The 21,560-nt window shown below is 42.8% G+C and overlaps 1 protein-coding gene across 1 annotated transcript; it reads right to left on the reverse strand.

Annotated features, from left to right (window-relative positions):
- Positions 1 to 14,286: 14,286 nt before the first annotated feature.
- LOC126742846 (uncharacterized) lies at positions 14,287 to 14,868 on the reverse strand. The gene has a single exon (XM_050449653.1). The coding sequence runs from the start codon at positions 14,866 to 14,868 to the stop codon at positions 14,287 to 14,289; it is 582 nt and encodes a 193-aa protein (XP_050305610.1).
- Between the last annotated feature and the right edge of the window lie 6,692 nt (positions 14,869 to 21,560).

Genomic DNA, 21,560 nt, shown 5'->3' on the forward strand with positions numbered 1-21,560 from the left:
ATCTTGCTACAATCTGCGAGTCGGTCACCACTAGTGCTCTTTCGCCCGCAGACATTTCCTCCCTGACTGTTAGGATCCCGAGCTTAAGTGCTCAAGAGTGAGTGGGTAGGGACAGTGGGAATCTCGTTAATCCATTCATGCGCGTCACTAATTAGATGAGGAGGCATTTGGCTATAAAAAACTTTATTCAAACATGTACATGTTGTTATATATTATAATAAAAGTGTTAAAATTTTTGCAATCGATATGACCTAACCCCAATATAGTTTTAACGAGGCTAGTACCCCTTGATTTTGATGTGGATGCAATATATTATAATATATATATATTTATAATTGTAATGACTTAACTAATAAATTATGTATAATAAATTAACTAATAACTAATAAGGTAATAAATATGGATAACAGAGATTATAAAGAATGCACAACAATATAACGTAAGACAAACCTTTGTATGCTACAATTAACAATAATAAAATCTATTTAAATAAGGAACGATGGTAGAAGCCAGTATCGGGATGAATAGGAAACAACAATCAAGGGTAATCATTTAAAGTACAGAATTAGCATGAGATTAAAACAATAAAACAGCAGAAAAATCACAACAAACAGACATTAAAACGCAGAGTTATATGTATAATTTAAAACAACTAAGGGTAATGTTATTACTAGGTTTCAACCGAACCTCGCACGTAGCTGTTAAGCCACATCTCTACGGGTCGATCGCGAACTCAATACATCCAGATTCATCGTAATTTAGAGGGTAAGCAATAATCGAGCCGCGGTGTTAAAGCTCTCTGTTATGTTGGTAGTCGCATTAAGTATTTATCGATTTAACCAAATGAGACGTGGAAATTTTAGGGCACGTTTAAATGGGCGACAGGGAGCTTGTTTGAGCAATTTTCAGGGTCAGCTTGCGGCGCGACCAGGGTTTTGGCGCGTGGTGCGATGACGCCAAACGGTTCTCATAAAGGATTGATGGATTGTTGAGACCCTCTTTAAACAAGAATGAACGCAGCTGGATTTTAAGCTAGATGGAATTTTAAGAGCTTCTTCGGTGCTTGTGTTACAGCCCGGCCAGATACCTCTCGCCCCAAGGGCTAGAGGTAGATGGAGGATCTCCTTATTAGGATATCTGTGGCGCGCAGCTTCGCAGAAACGAGCATCCAGCTCGTATCGGGCTCTTTTCTCTGCGTGGGACTGGGCGATAGGTGTTGGGTTCTCCCATTTTACCTGAACATCGCAGATTATGATAGAGTTGGATTCCGGTCTATGGATAATAATATCGGGTTTCCATAGACCAGCGCCATCTGGATGACGGATGTGCGGCTCGGTTTCGACGTTCCAGCCCCTGGAACGACAGTGCGAAGCGATCGTATTAGCAATTTCATTATGCCGGCGGATGCGCTCCCAGTGTGTAACGGGACAACCCTGTAAAACATGATTGACGGATTCGACCTTGCTACATCCGCCTCGGCATCTCCGATTCTCCGGAAGATTATATGGGAGACTTGCCACGGGAAGATTATTGGATCTTAATTGGATTGCACGCACATAGTCCCTCCCTATCCAGCCCGATGGCCTGGAGTCGATCCAGCTTCGGCTGGCTTAATCGTCAGCAGCATTCTCGACACTTACCAAGACCGGACAGTTCTTGACTGCGTCATGCCAAAATTGCTCAGGCTCAACACCGCCGGCCAAAGCCTGGAGCCTATCGAAGTTCGCAAGAGCTTTCGGGGATTGGAGCACATAAGAAAGTGTCGAATCGTCGGTGGAATTTGCCAAAAGTCTCTGCAGACGTCCGAGTAGTATGTGAGGAATCGAATTTCGCAGGTTCATTACACCCAGCCCGCCAAATTTAGTTTTGGCGTAGATGGTGGGGTCTGGAGTGCGTTGACTAAGATTTAAGGACTTCTTAACCATATATCGAATGCAGCGGTCGGCTTCACGGAGTAGACCTGCAGTGGTTCTAGTATTTTGTAGATCGTAGAGGGTTTAGGAATGAGGTAGCGCTTGAGGAGGTTTAGTTTCTGGTCCGGTTTTAGTGGAGCAGTGGATAAGTTTCTTAACCAGATGTTAATGTTATTTAAGGATGGTTTGAAGACCTTTGTCGTGCCGTACATATGCCCCAAGTATTTAAATGGATCGATTGTAGTGATCATTCAAACGGAGGAGCCCTCATAATTCAAGAGGGGCGAGAGCGGGGGCGGACCCCCTCCCCTCTCTAGGAACAAGAGCCATAGAGAGAAGACGAGTTTTATCGATATTTAACGACATTCCCCTAGCTTGAACGAACTTACCCACATCCTCCAATAGTAGTTTCAGGCGTACCTCCCCGTCTTCTAGAATAAGCAGATCGTCTGCAAAGGCCAGAGTCGCGCATTTGATAGAACCCTCGGGATCAAGCGAGCCTCCTCCCTGAGAGGAATTTAAGCGACAGAGAATTTCATCCATTACCAAATTGAATAAAATGGGGCTCAATGGGTCGCCCTGTTTGACGCCCCTGGTGACTTTTAAGGGTCTGGTGGAGACCGAACCGACATTAATAGATGTGGTCGCAACGCGCATGGACCCCATTATGCACGAAATAAGATGTTCTGGAAGACCGGCGCATTTCATTGCTCTAAGGATGGACTCGTGTGAAACCGAGTCAAAGGCCTTGCGCAGATCTGGGGCAAGAACATTGAGAGGCTTTCTGGAGGCGATTCGCGACGTTATGTAATAATTCAGGATCAAGGAGTTAGGCAGCGTTCCGTCAACATTGACAAAACCCCTTTGGTTAGAGTTTAAGCTGGCCGACTCTCTGATTCTGGACGCCACAACTCAATGGTAGAGTCGCTGGATTGAGGAAGAGATTGTTATCGGCCTCCAGTGATTAGGATCCGTACGATCGCCATCCTTGGGGATTAGGGTTGTCCTTGACATTGACCAGGAAGTGGGAGTGTGGGCTCTCAGGAATAGGATATTAAAAAGAACCGCGAGTTGGACATCCGAGGTGGCTTTAACCTTCGCAACACTGACGCAAACTGGGCCAGCGGCGGCAGGTTTCCAAGAGGACTTGGACTTCTGCACTTCCTCGGTGCTTATTGGTTTTAGCAGGGTCGATATCAAGGGCCGGGGATCAGAAATAGTTTCCTCGTCAGCAGGCGATGGGCTCTCGAGGATACCGCTAAACAGTTCTTCGATTGCCGCGACGTCGGGAAAAGTTGCGTCGCGTTAAGCAGATCTTTTCCCGCAAAAATTGACCCCGCAAGTGTGGCTCGAGCCTTAGAGTATAGATCCTGAGCTTTCTTATATCGGCTTGCTCGAGGACCGGAACCGGTAAAGGTTCGGCCGTAATTTTTTGGGGCCGTGTTGCGGAGTTTGGGGGAATCAGATGGTGGATTTGTCAAAGTTCTCAGAGCTGTGGTTTTTCTCCTTATGTCAAACGTCTTGGCGATCCAATCTGCCAAAACTGGAATGAACGATTGATCGCCGGGGCGAAGCGCTTGGAGAATTAGCTTTTAAGTGCCGTCATCCGGACTATTTGCAGGGCCAGAGATTGTAGGTAAATTTTAATCTAGTCTAGCTCATCAGGGAAGGAGTTTGTCCGAGTTTCATGGGCTCGCGGCAATATTGCACCCTCATTGTCGCGACCAGTTGGCGCGGGGCTTAACGAGCTTAATGGGGGAGTATAGCCATCGACGAAAGACGGACAGGTCATCACTCGGAGGCGATGTTGATTCGCGCGCCCTCTTCTTAGTTACTTTTTTTGATAAGAGCTCCTTGTTCTTCTCCAATGGGGTGGAAGGCGGTTCGTAGGTGGTAAAGGTGAAACCAATGGATGATGAGTTGATCGTGGTGACAGATGATATTAGATTAGCAAGCGTTAGCGGTGAAGCAGCCTTAGACAGGCTAGGTATTGTCTGGGTTTTCAGTGGGGCGGACGGGATGGAGCCGCTGATTGATTGTCGCCGTTGTTGCACAGCATTAGCAGAAGATGTGGAAACAGAAAATGCCGGTGGGGTCGAAGCTTTACCTGAGAAAAGGGAAGCTCGACGATCGGAGAATCTTTTAGCTTTTAATTTTTCTTTAGCCAGGGTGAGGTATTCAGCCTATTCAGGTTTAGAACGCCGATGACGCACCTGGTCTTTGGTTAAACCCGTTGCTTTAACCATCTTCGAGATGAAAAGGTCTTTGGGAGGATTTGAGGCTTCGATATCAGCCAGAATGGAAAGCAACTTGCCCTCGGGCGCCTTCAAAGGTTTCTCGGACGCTGCTCTATTCTCAGCTGGGTGTGTCTTTGTCTCATGTAATCTCACGGATGTAAAGGATGTAAAAACTTTATCGCAGTAGAGATATTTAGTCCTATCCTTAGAGCCACAGTCTTTCGAGTATTTAAACAATCCACTACGGGTGACAAATGATCGATTGCATTTCACGCATGCATGCGGTTGAGGACGTAGTCTCGTTGCGGGGCGAGGTGGTGGCTGCAGGGTATCTGAATTACTAGATCCCGGGAATTGACTATTTATAGAGCCACCTTGGTCCGACATCGCCTGAGCGGTTTTTTTTTTTGGGGTTTAAGAATGCCAAAGTAGAGGAGATTTAAAGGTTTCTTAAGAGTTGTGAGGAAGAATCTAAGTGTATTGAGAGTATGGGGACAAGAAACCAAGATCACATTCTTGAATTTTACTTGGCTACCGGTATGAAGTATTGAAGATCCTTTGTGGCTGTAAATAGCCACCCACCATGCTGTCGGAAACACCGCCAAGGCAACCCACCAACCTCCGCCTGAAGCGTGACCAGTTCCAGCGAAAGAACGCTGTCACCGTTCACGCCTCCCTAAAAATTAGCGAGGAAAGAGGGCCCGTTTCTTTTCTTTTTCTTTATTTCATCTTTTCATTCAGATTTACAATTTTCAACTTTGCACAATGCTCACAATAATTCTTATTTACTTACTTGCTAATTTGCTTATGTTCTTATTATAATAGTGGCTTTAAAGTTTGATTTATTAACATTAATGAACTTATTTCTACTTACACTGGTGTTTCTTGTACTACTGCGTGCTGGGATCGCTGTCCCTAACCACGCTATCCGCCCAGAACTCGATCTTTTGTCTGTCTGTCAAGTTTGTTTTGCCGTTGTCTTGTCTAAGTTGTATTCTTAGGTCACCGTAGTTCTCTGTTATCGTTTGTCTCGTTTGTATACTTTATTCGTTTTGGCAGGTGTACATTATATGTTCGCTAGTTTCTACTGCGTTAACATCGCAATCGCAGTGACCCTCTGTATCTTTTAGTTTGAATCTAGCCAGATATCCTTTAAAGTTTCCGTGTCCAGTTACTAATTGTGTGGCTTTGCTGGACAGGCTAATCTGTTCGTAACCTACTGTCTTGCATAGATTGTACGTTGTTCTTCCTTTGTCGGTATTGTTCCAATATGTTTGCCAAGACATTATTACTTAGTTTAGTTCTTTGTATCCGTCTTTCCTCTCGGGTTTTGTAGTTGTACTGCTCGTACGGGTCATTTATAATATTTCTTGCCGCGTATCTTCTTGCTATGTTATGCGCTTCTTTTATTTTCTGGTTTGTTCTTCTTGACCATTTTATTTGTGCATACCTGCCATCTTTTCTTGGTTCTAGTATTTGTTTCACTAAGTGTGCGGTGAGTTTGTCTCTTGGTCTGTTATTTAGATTTGTCTCTGTCGCACTTTTGCAGTCTGTGTGTATTATAATGTGTTACCCTTGCTGTTTTCCGATCGTTATGCCTTTTAGTATTGCCAGCATTTCTGCCTTTTTACTATTATTTGTTTTTGACTTTTTGCGTTACCCCGGTTTCACTGATTCTGTGCCCATTTCGGTACACTACCAGGCCCAGACCGCTGTTTCTTTGTCCATTACAGGCATCCACCCATATTTCTACACTGTCTTGTGTGTCCGTAGGTACTTGTACGTCCACTAGACTTGGGTGTGGTCTGTCTGTCGTTCGCGTCTGTATTTTCAGTATGTCTTCTTTATGTTGTGTGTAAGTGTATTGTCTTTGTCTTGCCTCGATCCAAGCTGGAGGAATCCCCGCTATAGCTTGAATCGCTGCATTCGATGTTGTTCTGTACGCTCCGCTGCACAGCAGCAGAATTGGGCGTGTTGCGGCGTCTAGGTGACGCCTCCCCAACACCGTATCTGCCCTGTGCCCCCACATTTCGGAGACGTACAGAATCGCCGGCATTATCACTTTTAGGGCAATGTCTCTCACGATGTCTTTCCTGAAATCGTATTTTTGTGTAATTTGTCCCGTGAGTCTCATACTGATTCTATTGATCTTTGTTCTAATTGTTTTTATGTGCTCGTAAAAGTTCAGCCGTCTGTCTACGGTTAGCCCCAGGTATTTAATGTGTTCTTTGTGCTCTAGTCTGTCATTCTGTATCCGTATTGTCGGTTCGCGTATGTTGTTTCGTATAGGGATAAACATTGTTTCTGTCTTTTGTCATTGTATGTCAGGTTTGCCTGAGTCTCCCATTTTTTGCAGGCGTCCCAAATGACCTTCCACTTTCTTTCGATCGTTTTCACTGATTTGCCAGTTATGACAATCAGTTGGTCATCCGCGTACGCCTGCGAGTAAGCCAGGTTGTCCGTTCGTATTATGTCTACGTCCTGTTCTTTGGACTGATCGGTCCTGTATCGGATTTCCGCTTGTTCCAGCTCTCTGAACCATCCCTTCATGACTACTAGCCATAGAGTCGGTCCGAGGCTGGATCCTTGCGGGCATCCTCTATTTATTTGTCTTGTTATATTTCCACTTTTTATTTGTCGGTCTGTCATGAAGTCATCGCACAGCCTCTGTAAGTCCCCGCAGACCCCAGCTTTTTCTAGTTCTAGGCTGACGTTAGGCTTCCATGCGCTGTTAAATGCATTACTGAGGTCCAGGGCGACCACCAGTGCTTTGTCTTCCTTGTTCTTTTTTATTTCTGTCATTAGTCTGTCTAGTGCATTTATTGTTCCGATTCCTTCTCTGAAACCGAACTGTCTGTCACTAAGTGCGTTATTGTATTCCAAGTGTGCTTGTAATCTTTTATTAATTGTCCTGTCTAAAAGTTTTCCCAGCACCGGCAGTAGACTTATGGGTCGGGCGCCTCCGTCCTTTTTCGGGAGCCAGCACACCCTAGCTATTTTCCAGCATTTTGGGAAAACGTTGTTATTTAGGCATCCGTTGAAAATTTTTATTATGGCTTCCTTTAGCTCTTCCCACATGTGCCTTACTGCCTCACTGGGAATTTTATCGTCTCCTGTCGCTTTGTTCGGTTTCATGTCTCTCAGTGCATTGTAGATTTCTTGTTCCCCTATTTCTCTTTCCTGTCTGTCTTTGTATGTTTTTTGTCTATTTTTAATGTCTGTTTGTTCTTGGGAGTCCGTTTGTGGCGTATCTGTAGGGAAGTATTTATTTATTAAGTAGGCGTGTGTTTCTTCCTTAGTTTTTGTATACGTCCCGTCGTCTTTCTTTATGTTCTTCGTTGGCTCCTTTTTTGTTCTTTTAAAGAACTTTCAAACTCAGTCCCAGGGATTATTTTCGGCCATGTCAGTCACCTGGTCTCGTATTGATTTAAGTTTGGCCAGTTTTATGTCCGGTTTATATTTGTTTCTTTCCCTTACGTATTGTTCTTTTATGTTATTATTGTTGCTGTTTCTACGCGTTCTTTGTACCAACGTCCGTAAGTGTCTTAGATTTGTTCTTTGTCTACTTAGCTCGTCCGTCCACCATGCTTATTGCTCGTGAGTCAGAAGTCTTGTCTTTATTTGTTTACATGCCCTTTGTACTGTTTTTTGCAGGATTTCCGCCTTTTGTTCTGTCTGTTCTTTCTCTGTATAAGTCCAGTCTGTTTCTGCCAGTTTTTCTCTTAATCTTACGTTTATCGCGTACCAGTCTGTATTTGTAAAATCGTACGTTAGTTTATCTGGTTTGCGTTTCATTTGGACTTGGATCTTGTATGTTATGTACTTATGTCCCCTCAGTGTTTCATCCCCTAGTACATCCCATTCTGTTATGTCTATTCCTTTCGACATTGTGATGTCGATATAAGTTTCCCCTCTGTTGTTTGAGAAGGTTGGTCCCTTGTGTTTATCGTTCACAATGTCATATCTATTTTCTACTGTCCAGTCTAGTAATTTTGTTCCTCTTTCGTCTGTCTTGTTTCCTCCCCAAGCTTCGTTATGTGCGTTTATGTCTCCTGCAATTACGTGATGGTTTTTTATTTCGTTTATCATTTCTGTGCAGGTGTCCAGTTTTGTGTTTTCTCTACCACCTGGTTCGTCATAAACGTTTGTGATCGTAACCGTCTTGCCTGTTCTGTCGGTTAATTGTATTGTTGTTTTGTTTTTGTCGGTATATTCTTTCCTTGTTATCGCTTGCAGTTTTTTGCATACCCAAGTTTCCGTTAGTATTTTTAGAGCCATTATTGCTCCATAGTCCTCGTTTCCGTATCTGATTGTCCGTAGTATACTAGATTTCGGCACCTCTCTTTATATTGTCTGTATACTGGGCAGCCTCTGTCTCTTACTGTGTGTCTTCTTAAGTCTTTTGTTACTCCTCTTTGTTTGCAGTTTTTGCAGTCGTACGTGTTTCTACATTCGTTTGGCGTATGTCCCTGCCTGTCGAATTTGAAACAGCGTATCTGATTGTCTGGTAGTTGGCACTTTTTCGCTGTATGGCCAAAGTTGTGGCATTTTTTTTTTTTTTTTATGGTAAACACAAGCACAAGAGGAAAGTCCTATGTCACTCTTGGAGTGGTGCTTGCGCGAAGATATTTGTGGGCAATTATCTTGAATCGCTGCAGGTTGTATGCGTCGGGAAATATGTGAGGTGGAAGCCCATTCCACAAAGAAGATGTTCTCCAGATGAATGAGTCCCGATACAGCGACGTCCTTGGGGTAGGCAGGTGGACTCGATGTTGATGAGCCGCAACTGCTAGACGCGTCCTTCTTGCTGGAACAGCCCTGGGTGAAATCAGGCCTGCCAGCTCAGAGGAGCACTTACCGTGATAATAACGGTAGAATAAACAGAGATCAGCCACCTTTCTCTTGTGCTCCAGATTATCCAGACTCTTTGTCGGTTCTGGTTTGTCGATGAGACGAATAGCTCTCTTCTGTATAGAATCTAGCAGCTTTAAACTATGCTTGGGTGCAGAGCTCCAGACATGCGAGCAATACTCGAGGGAAGGGCGTATTTGAGCCTTATAAAGAGTCAGTAGCTGTTCTGGTGTATACAGTTTTTTCGTTTTGAAAAGCACTCCGAGTTTTTTGGAAGCTGCCCTGGCGATCTCGGCAACGTGGTCATACCAGGACACACTGTTGGTGACTTCGACTCCTAGAAGATGTAAAGATGATTTCATTGGCAATGTTTTCCCTGCCATAACCAGCTCCGGGCCATCAACGTTAGTCTTCATCGTAAATACTGCAGCCTGCGTTTTTTTGGCGTTAAAATTGACCAGATTGTTACCGCCCCACTCCAAGATTGCTCTAATATCGTTGTTGGTTGAAGCTACTTGTTGCTGCCTAAGATTCTGAGAAGTTGCGGCTGTCGTTGGTTTGGTGGACTTAAATGTGGAAATAAGTGTGCTATCGTCCGCAAAGCTGTAGATTGGATTGACAGTGATTCCTAGCAAATCGTTGATATATATCAAGAAAAGGGTGGGGGATAGAATGCATCCTTGAGGGACTCCAGCGTTAATGTTAAATTTGTCGGAGAGGTGTCCATCGATGGCTACTTGAATTGTTCGTTGTTTAAGAAAACTTTTAATCCAATTCAATAATGAGTTTTGTATGCCGATTGAGGAGAGCTTGGTTAGTAGTCCCTCATGCCACACTCTGTCAAATGCTTTGGAAATGTCAAGAGCGACTGAGCGGGACTCGCCGTGCTTCTCCATGGTCTCCGTCCACAAGTGTGTGACGTAAGCCAGAAGATCGCCGGTGGATCTAAGCTTTCGGAAGCCGTATTGATAATCGCTGATTAGTCCAGATGATTCCAGATATCTTAACAGTTGTTGGTTGACTGCTTTCTCCATAATCTTCGATATTACTGGAACTAGTGCAATCGGGCGGTAATTAGAAGGCATCGTCTTCTTACCCTTTTTGGGTACAGCTTGCACTTGAGCAGTTTTCCAGCTTGTTGGAAATGAGCCCTGTTTGTACGCTGCCGTGAACAGTCTACATAAGAGAGGAGTCAATTCGTCTGCATAACGTTTTAGTACTAGGGCTGGAATTCCATCGGGTCCAGAAGCTTTGTTTGTGTCTACGCTTTAAAAACATATAAAATTATACACATTTAAAACATAGGGCAACACTTTTTCTTTGTCTTCTTTTACAAAATAAGATTTAAACTCCAGTACTATTCGTCCTGTCCTTAGTATGTGTCTTATTGTACTGTTATCTGTTTCTATTATCAGATTTTCTTTGCTAGTGCGCAGACATTGTTTTCTGGCCACTAGCTTCCAGGTTTCGATTTTGCCTGGGAATTTATTATCCAATTCATGATTGTCCTCCTTTAATATGTTTATGATCTCTTGGTCGGTATAGCCTCTTTTTTTAACCCCAGTAATTTTTATTTTAGGTCTTCTCATTTCGTCTTTCGCTATTTATACTTTGTCTTTATTTACTTCCAATTTATTCTTTACTCTCTCTTCCGCTTCCTGATCTTTTAGGATTACTTTTAGCCTGCCAGCTTTCAGAGGGATTATCTCTATTATTCCTGCTCTGTCTTCTTTAAATATTTCTTTAAATAATTTGGTTGTTTCTTTAGTTTCCTCTGTTCCTTCTTTCTTTATTATTAACTGAGGTCTATTTATATCCCTTGTTCTCTTTTTTGGGCTTTCCCATTTTTTTATTTCAGTTCTCGGTCTTGGCTTTCTTTCTATCTTAGTTATATCGAAGTTTTTATTTTCTTTTCATTTTCGTTTCCTTTATCTAAGCGCTCTTTTTGCTTTCTTTTATTCTGAACCGTTCTCCATTCTTGTTCTCCATTATTCTCATTCTCACTGATATTATTGCTTTCCCTTTCATCTATTTCAGATTCTATGTAGACTGTCTGAGTGTACGTTTGTGTGTTATGCGTTTGTCTGGTTCCACTCGTTCCAGGTTCCCCTATCTTTTTTGGTGGTTTGTTAGGTTCCCTTAGTTTCTTTTTTGTCGGTCTAGTTTTCGTTAGTGATAATTTAGGTACCTCTACTTCTTCTTTTTGTGCTACTAGTTTCTCTGTTCCTTTCCGTACGTGTGTGTCAACCCCTAGTTTTCCCCTTGATATTTGGTTTTTTATTTCTTTGATAATTTTACTTTGTGCCTTTATCTTTTCTTCTAATCTTTTAATTTGTACGTTCTGTCCCGCGTTGCATGTAATTTTATTAATAATGTCTGTGATTTTCTCTATTTCGGTCCGTACTATGGTCTGTTTGTCTCTGTTAAATTGTATTTTACCACCTTTGTATCTAGTTGTGGCTTGTATGATGTTATTCTTTGAGTTTATAACTTCATTGATTAGGTCAGCGATTCCAGCACTTTCTACATTTTTATTTGTGTTACTCGGATTGTACTTGGCATTAGACTGACTTGTTTCAGTCTCCGCTGCCCTCGTCCGTTGTCGTGGTTTGAGTATTATTAATACTAGTATTGCGGCCTGGATTGGTGTTGCTTGTTCGACCTCGGGTAGCGGTTTCGCCTCCCCTTGTTGTTTCATTAAGCCTCTCTTCGTACGCTTCTTCATAGTCTGGTTCATCCGAGTCTTGCCACCTTGTTTTTGGTGGATTTCTATCTGGCGTCAAGTAGATTTCGTCTTCATTCGTCGTGTCTATTACGTTTGTAAAAAGGTTTCTTTCCAATTGCTTAAGAAAAAACTTTTGCATCCCAATCAGCGCATGGGCCTGTTCCATCGCTGTTAATGTTATTGTTGGCGACCTGTTTAGCTTTGCCTTTCTGGCGAAAGGACTTGATCCATCTTGGTCGTCCTCCCGTCTTTGCATCTTTTTTGTGTCTGTGCTTGTGTTTTTAGGTAGGAAGTAACTTTCAGATCCGACAGTCCGGCCTTCCTTAGCACCGTCCCCTTCTTGCACTACGGTATCCGAGCCCGTTGGGCCGTAAACTCTATTCTTAATCTCTTTACTTTCCATATTTAATTTGTTTTGCCCTTTTTTGTCTTAAAAAAGTGCTAAAAATATCATGATCCTTCTTCGCGCCAGTCCTTTGCCTAAAAAACCAAGATCACAGATCTAGGAGGCCATAAATAAAACCCCAATAATTAACGCGATGGTTTACAAAAATAAAAAAATTAAGAGAGTCATAGTTACTCCCGCCGTTTACCCGCGCTTGATTGAATTTTTTCACTTTAACATTCAGAGCACTGGGCAGAAATCACATTGCGTCAAGATCACGTTAAGATCATCACAATGCTTTGTTTTAATTAGACAGTCGGATTCCCCCGGTCCGTGCCAGTTCTGAGCTGACCGTTAAATAGCGGCTATCGACTAGAGGCTCTTCACCTTAGAGACCTGCTGCGGATATGGATACGAACTGGCGCGACGCCTCCACGTGGCCCTTTCCCGGATTTTCAAGGTCCGAGAGAAAGATCCGGAGACCGCGGCAACTGCGGTGCTCTTCGCGTTCCAAACCATATCTCCCTGCTAGAGGATTCCATGGAACTCGAACGCTCATGCAGAAAAGAAAACTCTTCCCGGATCTCCCGACGGCGTCTCCGGGCCTTTTGGGTTACCTCGACGAACTCTCTTGCGAGAGCCCGACTTGTGTCGTCGTCTCGTTCAATAAACCTACACCACATCAACATCCGCTTTCGCCTAGGGCTTAGGATCGACTGACTCGTGTGCAACGGCTGTTCACACGAAACCCTTCTCCACGTCAGTACTCCAGGGCCTCGCTGGAGTATTTGCTATTACCACCAAGATCTGCACCGACGGCGGCTCTAGACGTCCTCACGGCCAGCCCTTCTGCGCACACCCCCGCGACCCTCAGCGACCCGTATACAACGAGCGCCAGCTATCCTGAGGGAAACTTAGGAGGAAACTTGCTACTAGATGGTTCGATTAGTCTTTCGCCCCTATACCCAGTTCCGACGATCGATTTGCACGTCAGAATCGCTACGGACCTCCATCAGGGTTTCCCCTGACTTCGTCCTGACCAGGCATAGTTCACCATCTTTCAAGTCCCAGCGTGTACGCTCTTAGTGCGCCTCTTCTCGCAATGAGAATATGCTATACTAATTAATAATAATAATAATAGATAATGCTAGACTCCTTGGTCCGCGTTTCAAGACGGGTCCTGAAATTACCCAAAGCCATAGCGTCGCTGATCGGTTATAGGTCTGTTCGAGAACTTCGCGGCGAACAGTCGCCAGAGACCAGAATCGGCACTAGGTCCGATCGCCGATACAACTGACGTGCTTGCCACGAGCCGAACGCTCACTGGTGAGCGGCCTTAAACCTTTCGTATACCGTCGAGCGAGTCGGCCGGGAAACTCACGGGTCCGCTCATCGACACTAGGGACGACAAACGGGCTTCACCGCGAGCCGTAGACCGACACCCAACGGATCGCGACGTCCTACCATTCTTATAATATTACTTAACTACCTCTCGGTATGAAGCTGGAAAATCCTTTATGACTGTAAATAGCCACCCACCATTCTATCGAAAACACCGCCAAGGCAACCCACCAACCTTTCGTCTGAAGCGTGACCAGTTCCAGCGAAAGAAGGCTGTCACCGTTCACGCCTCCCTAAAATTAGCGAGGAGAGAGAGCCTGTTTCTTTTTCTTTTTTCTTTATTTTTTCACCTATTTATATTTACAAATTTAGTTGTATGCAAATTGCTCACAATGATTCTTATTCGCTTATTCTACTTATATTCTATTTATAAAAGATGCATTTAACATTTCCAGTTACTAATTGTGTGGCTTTGCTGGACAGGCTAATCTGTTCGTGACCTATTGTCTTGCATAGATTATACGTTGTTCTTCCTTTGCTAGTGTTGTTCCAGTATGTTTGCCACGACGTTATTACTTGATTGGATTTTTGTTCACGTCTTTCCTCTCGGGTCTTATAATTATACTGTTCGTACGGGTCATTTGTAATATTTCTTGCCGCGTATCTTCTTGCTATGTTATGCACTTCTTTTATTTTCTGGTTTGTTCTTCTTGACCATTTAAGTTGTGCATACCTGCCATCTTTTCCTAATTCCAGTATTTGTTTCACTAAGTGTGAGGTAAGTTTGTCTCGTGGTCTGTTGTTAAGGTTTATCTCTGTCACGCTTCTGCAGTCCTAGTGTATTATCATGTTGTGTTGCCCTTGCTGTTTTGCCAGCATTATCCCGTTTAATATTGCCAGCATTTCTGCCTTTTGACTGTTGTTTATTCTTGTCAGCGTTACACCGGTTTCAATGACTCTGTGCCCGTTTCGGTAAACTACCAGGCCCAGACCACTGTTTCTCTGTCCATTACAGGCATCCACCCATACTTCTACACTGTCCTGTATGTCCGTTGGTACTTGTACGTCCACTAAGCTTGGATGTGGTCTATCTGTCGTTCTCGTCTGTATTTTCAGTATGTCTTCTTTATGTTGTATGTATGTATGTCGTCTTTCTCTTGCTTCTATCCATACTGGGGAGATTCCCGCTATAGCTTGAATCGCTGCGTTAGACGTTGTCCTGTACGCTCCGCTGCACAGCAGCAGAATTGGGCGTGTTGCGGCGTCTAAGTGGCGCCTCCCCAGCACCGTATCTGCCCTGTGCCCCCACATTTCGGAGGCGTACAGAACCGCCGGCATTATCACCTTTTGGGTTATATCTCTCACGATCTCTTTCTTAAAGCCGTATTTTTGTGCAATTTGTCCCGTGAGTCTCATACTAATTCTGTTGATCTTTGTTCGTACTGTTTTTATGTGCTCATAAAAGTTTAGCCTTCTTTCTATTATTAGCCCCAAGTATTTTATGTGTTTTTTATGTCCTAGTCTGTCATTCTGTATCCGTATTGTTGGTTCACGTCTGTTATTTCGTAAAGGGATGAACATTGTTTCTGTCTTTTGTCCATTGTATGTCAAGTTTGCGTAAGTCTCTCATTTTTTACAAGCGTCCCAGATGACCTTCCACTTTCTCTCGATCGTTTTTACTGATTTGCCAGTTATGACAATCAGTCGGTCATCTGCGTACGCCTGCAGGTATGCCAGCTTGTCTGTTTGTATCATGTCTATGTCCTGTTCTTTAGACAGGTCTGTATTGTATTGGATTTCCGCTTGCTCCAGCTCTCTGAACCATCCCTCCATGACCAAAAGCCATAGAGTCGGTCCGAGGCTGGATCCTTGCGGGCATCCTCTGTTTATCTGTCTCGTTATATTACCACTTATTATTTGTCGGTCTGTCATGAAATCCTCGCACAGCCTCTGTAGGTCCCCGCAGACCCCAGCTTTTTTTAGTTCCAGGCTGACGTTAGGCTTCCATGCGCTGTTAAACGCGTTGTTGAGGTCCAGGGCGACCACCAGTTGATGTGTTTTGTCTTCCTTGTTCGTCTTTATTTCTGTCATTAGTCTGTCTAGTGCGTTTATCGTACCGATTCCTTCCCTGAAACCGAACTGTCTGTCACTAAGTGCGTTATTATATTCCAAGTGTGCTTGTAAGTCCTTTTATTAATTGTTCTGTCTAAGAGTTTTCCCAGCACCGGCATTAGACTTATGGGTCGGGCGCCTCCATCCTTTTTCGGGAGCCAGCACATCCTAGCTATTTTCCAGCATTTTGGGAAAACGTTGTTATTTAAACATCCATTAAAGATATTTATTATTGCTTCCTTTATTTCCTCCCAGATGTTCCTTACTGCCTCACTGGGAATTTTATCGTCTCCTGTGGCTTTGTTCGGTTTCATGTCTCTTAGTGCGTTGTAAATTTCTTATTCCCTTATTTCTCTTTCTTGTCTGTCTTTGTACGTTTTCTGTCTATTTCTAATGTCTGTTTGTTCTTGAGAGTCCGTCTGTAGCGTATCTGGAGGAAAATATTTATTTACTAAGTAGGGGTGTGTTTCTTCCTCAGTTTTTGTGTACGCTCCGTCGTCTTTCTTTATATTAGTTGTTGGCGCCTTTTGCGTTCTTTTCAAGAACTTCCAGACTCGGTCCCAGGGATTGTTTTCGGTCATGTCCGTCACCTGGTCCCTTATTGATTTGAGTTTAGCCAATTTTATGTCCTGTTTGTATTTATTTCTTTCCCTTACGTATTGTGCTTTTATGTTGTTATTGTTACTGTTTCCGCATGTTCTTTGTACCAGCGTCCGTAAGTATCCTAAATTTGTTCTTTGTCTGCTTAACTCATCTGTCTACCATGCTTGTTGCTCGTGAGTCAGAAGTCTTGTCTTTATTTGTTTACATGCCCTTTGTACCATTTTTTGTAGGATCTCCACCTTTTGTTCTGTCTGTTCTTTCCCTATACAAGTCCAATTTGCTTCTGCCAGTTTTTCTCTTAGTCTTACATTTATCGCATACCAGTCCGTATTTGTAAATTCGTATGTTAATTTGTCTGGTTTACGTTTCATTTGGACTTGGATCTTATATGTTATGTACTTATGTCCGCTCAGTGTTTCGTTTATTAGTACATCCCATTCTGTTATGTCTATTCCTTTTGACAATGTGAGGTCGATATAACTTTCTCCTCTGTTATTTGAGAAAGTCGGTCCCTTATATTTATCGTTCACAATGTCATATCTATTTTCCACTGTCCAATCTAGTAATTTTGTTCCTCTTTCGTCTGTCTTGTTTCCTCCTCAAGCTTCGTTATGTGCATTTATGTCTCCAGCAATTACGTGGTGGTTTTTTATTTCATTTAGCATTTCTGTAAAGGTATCATCCAGTTTTGTGTTATCTCTACCACCTGGTTCATCATAAACGTTTGTAATCGTAACCGTCTTGCCTATTCTGTCGGTTAGTTGTATTGTTGTTTTGTTTTTGTCGGTATATTCTTTCCTTGTTGTTGCTTGCAGTTTCTTGTGTATCCATGTTTCCGTCTTTGTATCTCCTTCTTGTGTATCTCTTGTATATCTGTGAAACTTTTTGTACGGTTCTTGTATCATAATTATCTCTGGTTTGTGTTGTATTGCTTTTTCCTGTATTAGGAAAGAAGCTTCCTGTCCCCTGTCTATGTTTATCTGTAATATTTTTAGAGCCATTATTGCTCCATAGTCCTCGTTTCCGTGTCTGATTGTCCATAGTCTACTAGATTTCGGCACCTCTCTTTGTATTGTTTATATACTGGACAGCCTTTGTCTCTTACTGTGTGTCTTCGTAAGTCTTTTATTACTCCTCTTTGTTTGCAGTTTTTGCAGTAGTACGTGTTTCTACATTCGTTTGGCTTATGTCCTTGTCTGTCACATTTGATTCAGCGTATCTGATCGTCTGGTAGTTGGCACTTTTTTGCTGTATGGCCAAAGTTATGACACTTAAAGCAGAGGGCAATACTTATGTCTTCTTTTACGAAGTAAGATTTGAAGTCCAGTACTATTCGTCCTGTCCTTAGTATTTGTCTTATTGTACTGCTGTCTGTTTCTACTATTAGATTTTCTTTATTAGTGCGCAGACATTGTTTTCTGGCCACTAGCTTCCAGGTTTCAATTTTGCCTGGGAATTTATTATGTAATTCATAGTTGTCTTTCTTTAGTATATTTATAATCTCCTGATCATTATAGCCTCTTTTTTCTACCCCGGTAATTTTTATTTTGGGTCTTTTCATTTCGTCTTTCGCTATTTGCACTTTATCTTTATTTACTTCCAATTTGTTCTTAATTCTTTCTTCCGCTTTCTGATCTCTTAGAATTACTTTTAGCCTGCCCGCTTTCAGAGGGATTATCTCTATTATTCCTGCTCTGTCATCTTTAAATGTTTCTTTAAATAATTTAGTTGTCTCTTTGGTTTCCTCTGTTCCTTCTTTCTTTATTATTATCTGAGGTCTATTTATGTCCCCTGTTCTCTTTTTGAAGCTTTCCCATTTCTTTATTTCGGTTCTTGGTCTTGGCTTTCTTTCCATTTTAGTTATGTCTGCGTATGTTTTTATTTTCTTTTCATATAGCTTTAAAGATAAAAATGAGAAGATGATAATAAATAATAATAATAAATTCATGTTAATTCATACAAAAGAATATGGTTAAGATCAAAATTAAAAAGACTAGTAAGCTTACGAGTCAAGTCCCATGGTGTTGTTCTTTCGAGGGCGAGAATTATTTGCTGTTAGGCTTCAGGGCGAAATCCTCCACTGCTGGGTCATGACTGGCGGTTTACTTACTCATTTTCAAGGAGCCCTAAGAAAGATTTCTCAATGGAAACACGAAACACCACATAAAATGTCACCAACGGTGAAAACTACTTACGAAGTTTTGAGAGGCCACTAAAAACCATCACCTTCAAAAAATATTTGCTTGAAAATGCAGAAACACTAATGAACTTTAGTTTTTAGTATTAATCTGTATAAAAATGTGATGGCGGAGAGAGATGATACTAGATTTATTTCACTACACCATTAATCTCTCTCCGTCACAACGGACAGCACGGTTCACCTTTGACAGACGCAGGAGCTGGAAAGACCCTCAGATGCGTCGCGGAACTGCTTAAATAGTAGTCCAAAAGACGTCTGGGCGCAAGACCGGAGATTGAGGAACTTCGCCCATACGTAGATCACTAATAATCAAACCATAGAGTGTAATAATTCGACACGCGGCGCCACTGGCGTCCGCTTTAGTAAACCGGTTGACCAATTCAATTGTCGTGAAATCTTCTCCATGCACAGCATATTGTAAACAATAACAAAGAATTAAAATGGTGATAATATTGATAGTGGTTCAATGAAAAATATTGGCGAATTCCATTAAGAGTCGAAGGCAATTGTTATTATTATGGTGGGTCTCAGTCAGCAGTCTCGTACTTATAAAGTTTAGAAAGAAAAATTTAGAACAAAGTCATTTTTAAATATTTTAACCAAATGAATAAAAGTTAGGATTCTCCAGATCCCAGATCCCCCAGTCTAAAGCGTAATTAATCCTGTAACAAAGCGCTCTTTTTGCTTTCTTCTGTTCTGAACCGTTCTCCATTCTTCCTCTCCATTGTTCTCATTCTCGCTGATATTATTACTTTCCCTTTCATCTATTTCAGATTCTATGTACACCGTCTGAGTATAAGTTTGTGTGTTGTGCGTTTGTCTAATTCCGCTCGTTCCAGGTTCCCCTATCTTTTTTGGTAGGTGCCCCTACTTTCTTTTTTGTCGGTCAAGCTTTTGTCGGCGTTAATTTAGGTTAATTTAAGTTTAATTTAGGTAGACTACTGCTTCTTTTTGTACTACTTAGTTTTTTAATTTGTAAGTTTTGTCCCGCATTGCATGTGATTTTGATAATGATGTCTGTTATTTTTTCTATTTCGGTCCGTACTATGGTCTGTTCGTCTCTATTAAATTGTATTTTGCCACCTTTATATCTGGTTGTGGCTTGTATAATGTTATTTTTTGAATTTATGACTTTGTTGATTAGTTCAGCGATCCCAGCATTTTTTACACTCTTATTTGTGTCTTTTGGGTTAGACTCGGCATTGGACTGACTTGTTTCGGTCTCCGTTCAGCTGCCCTCGTCCGTTGCGACGTCCTACCAGAAGAAAAGTGCACGCGTTCGCAGCCGGATCGAACAAACGGAAGGTGCGGAAAAACGCGAACGCTTTCCCGTCACGCGACCGTCCGACGCCTGCCGCGAAACGCGAATGAATTTCTCCCTTTGACCTTTCCGGTTTCTCAGGTTTACCCCTAAACGGTTTCACGTACTCTTGAACTCTCTCTTCAAAGTGCTTTTCAACTTTTTCTCACGGTACTTGTTTGCTATCGGTCTCGTGGTTATATTTAGCCTTAGATGGAGTTTACCACCCACTTAGGGCTGACTCTCAAGCAACCCGACTCTAAGGAGAGATCCTCCCGCAATCGGCAGCGGTCACTACGGGCCTGACACCCTCTATGGCCTGTGGCCCCGTTCAAGAAGGACTTGGACGCACCGCACGATTTCGGGATAATGAACAACCTCCCAAACACCACATTTCCCGGCGCCCGATATCGGCCGCGGGATTCGGTGCTGGGCTCTTCCCTGTTCGCTCGCAGCTACTAGGGGAATCCTAGTTAGTTTCTTTTCCTCCGCTTAGTAATATGCTTAAACTCAGCGGGTAGTCTCACCTGCTCTGAGGTCGATAAAATGATTCATTTTACTGAACACATTTACTTAACATGTCGCATCAATAATAATAATAAATGCGTAAAACATCCATCTCGCTTCGACATATCACGTCGATGATGTTTTTCGTGCAACACTTATACGACAAGATACCGTATACATGCTGCCTTTATAACTTATCTTCGTCGTCGTCTGTATTCGACGTCAGGTTCTTAAAGTTTGTGACGCGACACAAATAGCCTCTCGCAAGCATTCGCCGATTTAGCGCCTCCCCGTAGTAACAACCGGGAACCTAGGTTCGCCCTCGAGCTAGAGCTAAACGGTGCGCGCCCACGAATAATAAAATTCGAGGGGCAGCAAAAAACCTCTGAGTATAAAAACTCGGAGGGCGAGACACCGAGTAGAAAAACTCGGTGACTCGTGAGAGAGAGATGCAGCTGGACTGGGAGCTGAGAAAGAGGGCAAGATTTGAGGGTGAGCAAGAAAGCTCACATAAGAAAAACAGAACGAATGGTTTAAAGATTGGCTGCAACATTTTTAGGTGCCCCTAGTTATAACACGCACAAAGCAACTCTGTCATAAGATCGGACAAAAGGAGCACCAAAAGTTTCTGTTTTCCCTCTAAAAGCGAGTAATAACATCAGAGCTAGAGCACAAATACTGTAATGCCGCCTTCACTTCTTGGCCAAATCTTTTTTCTGTAAAACGAGCCACGTGCCCCTAGTAATCTTTTGGCAGGGCAAAATAAATAGGGGCTCCTGGGCTGGATCATCTCTCTCTCGAAAATCGGATAAACAAGGCAAAGGACTGGCGCGAAGAAGGACCATGATATTTTTTAGCACTTTTTTAAGACAAGAAAGGGCAAAACAAATTAAATATGGAAAGTAAGGAGATTAAGAATAGAGTTTACGGCGCAACGGGCTCGGATACCGTAGTGCAGGTCGGGGACGGTGCTAAGGAAGGCCGAACTGTCGGATCTGAAAGTTACTTCCTACCTAAAAACACAAACACAGACACAAAAAAGAGGCAGAGACGGGAGGACGATCAAGATGGATCAAGTCCTTTCGCCAGAAAGCCAAAGCTAAACAGGTCGCCAACAATAACACCAACAGCGATGGAACAGACCCATGCGCTGATTGGGACGCAAAAGGTTTTCCTTAAGCAATTAGAAAGGAACCTGTTTACAAATGTAATAGACACGACGGATGAAGACGAAATCTACTTGACGCCAGATAGAAATCCACCAAAAACAAGGTGGCAAGACTCCAGAACCAGAACCATGAACCAGAGTATGAAGAAGCGTACGAAGAGACGCTTATTGAAACAATAAGGGGAGGCGAAACCGCTGACCGAGGTCGAACAAGCAAC

Source organism: Anthonomus grandis, chromosome 12 (genome assembly GCF_022605725.1).
Source record: "Anthonomus grandis grandis chromosome 12, icAntGran1.3, whole genome shotgun sequence".
NCBI classification, from domain to species: Eukaryota; Metazoa; Arthropoda; class Insecta; order Coleoptera; family Curculionidae; genus Anthonomus; species Anthonomus grandis.

Coding starts and splice junctions, on each gene's coding strand:
- LOC126742846 (XM_050449653.1), bottom strand. CDS start 14,868: ATGAGACTCACGGGACAAATTGCACAAAAATACGGCTTTAAGAAAGAG.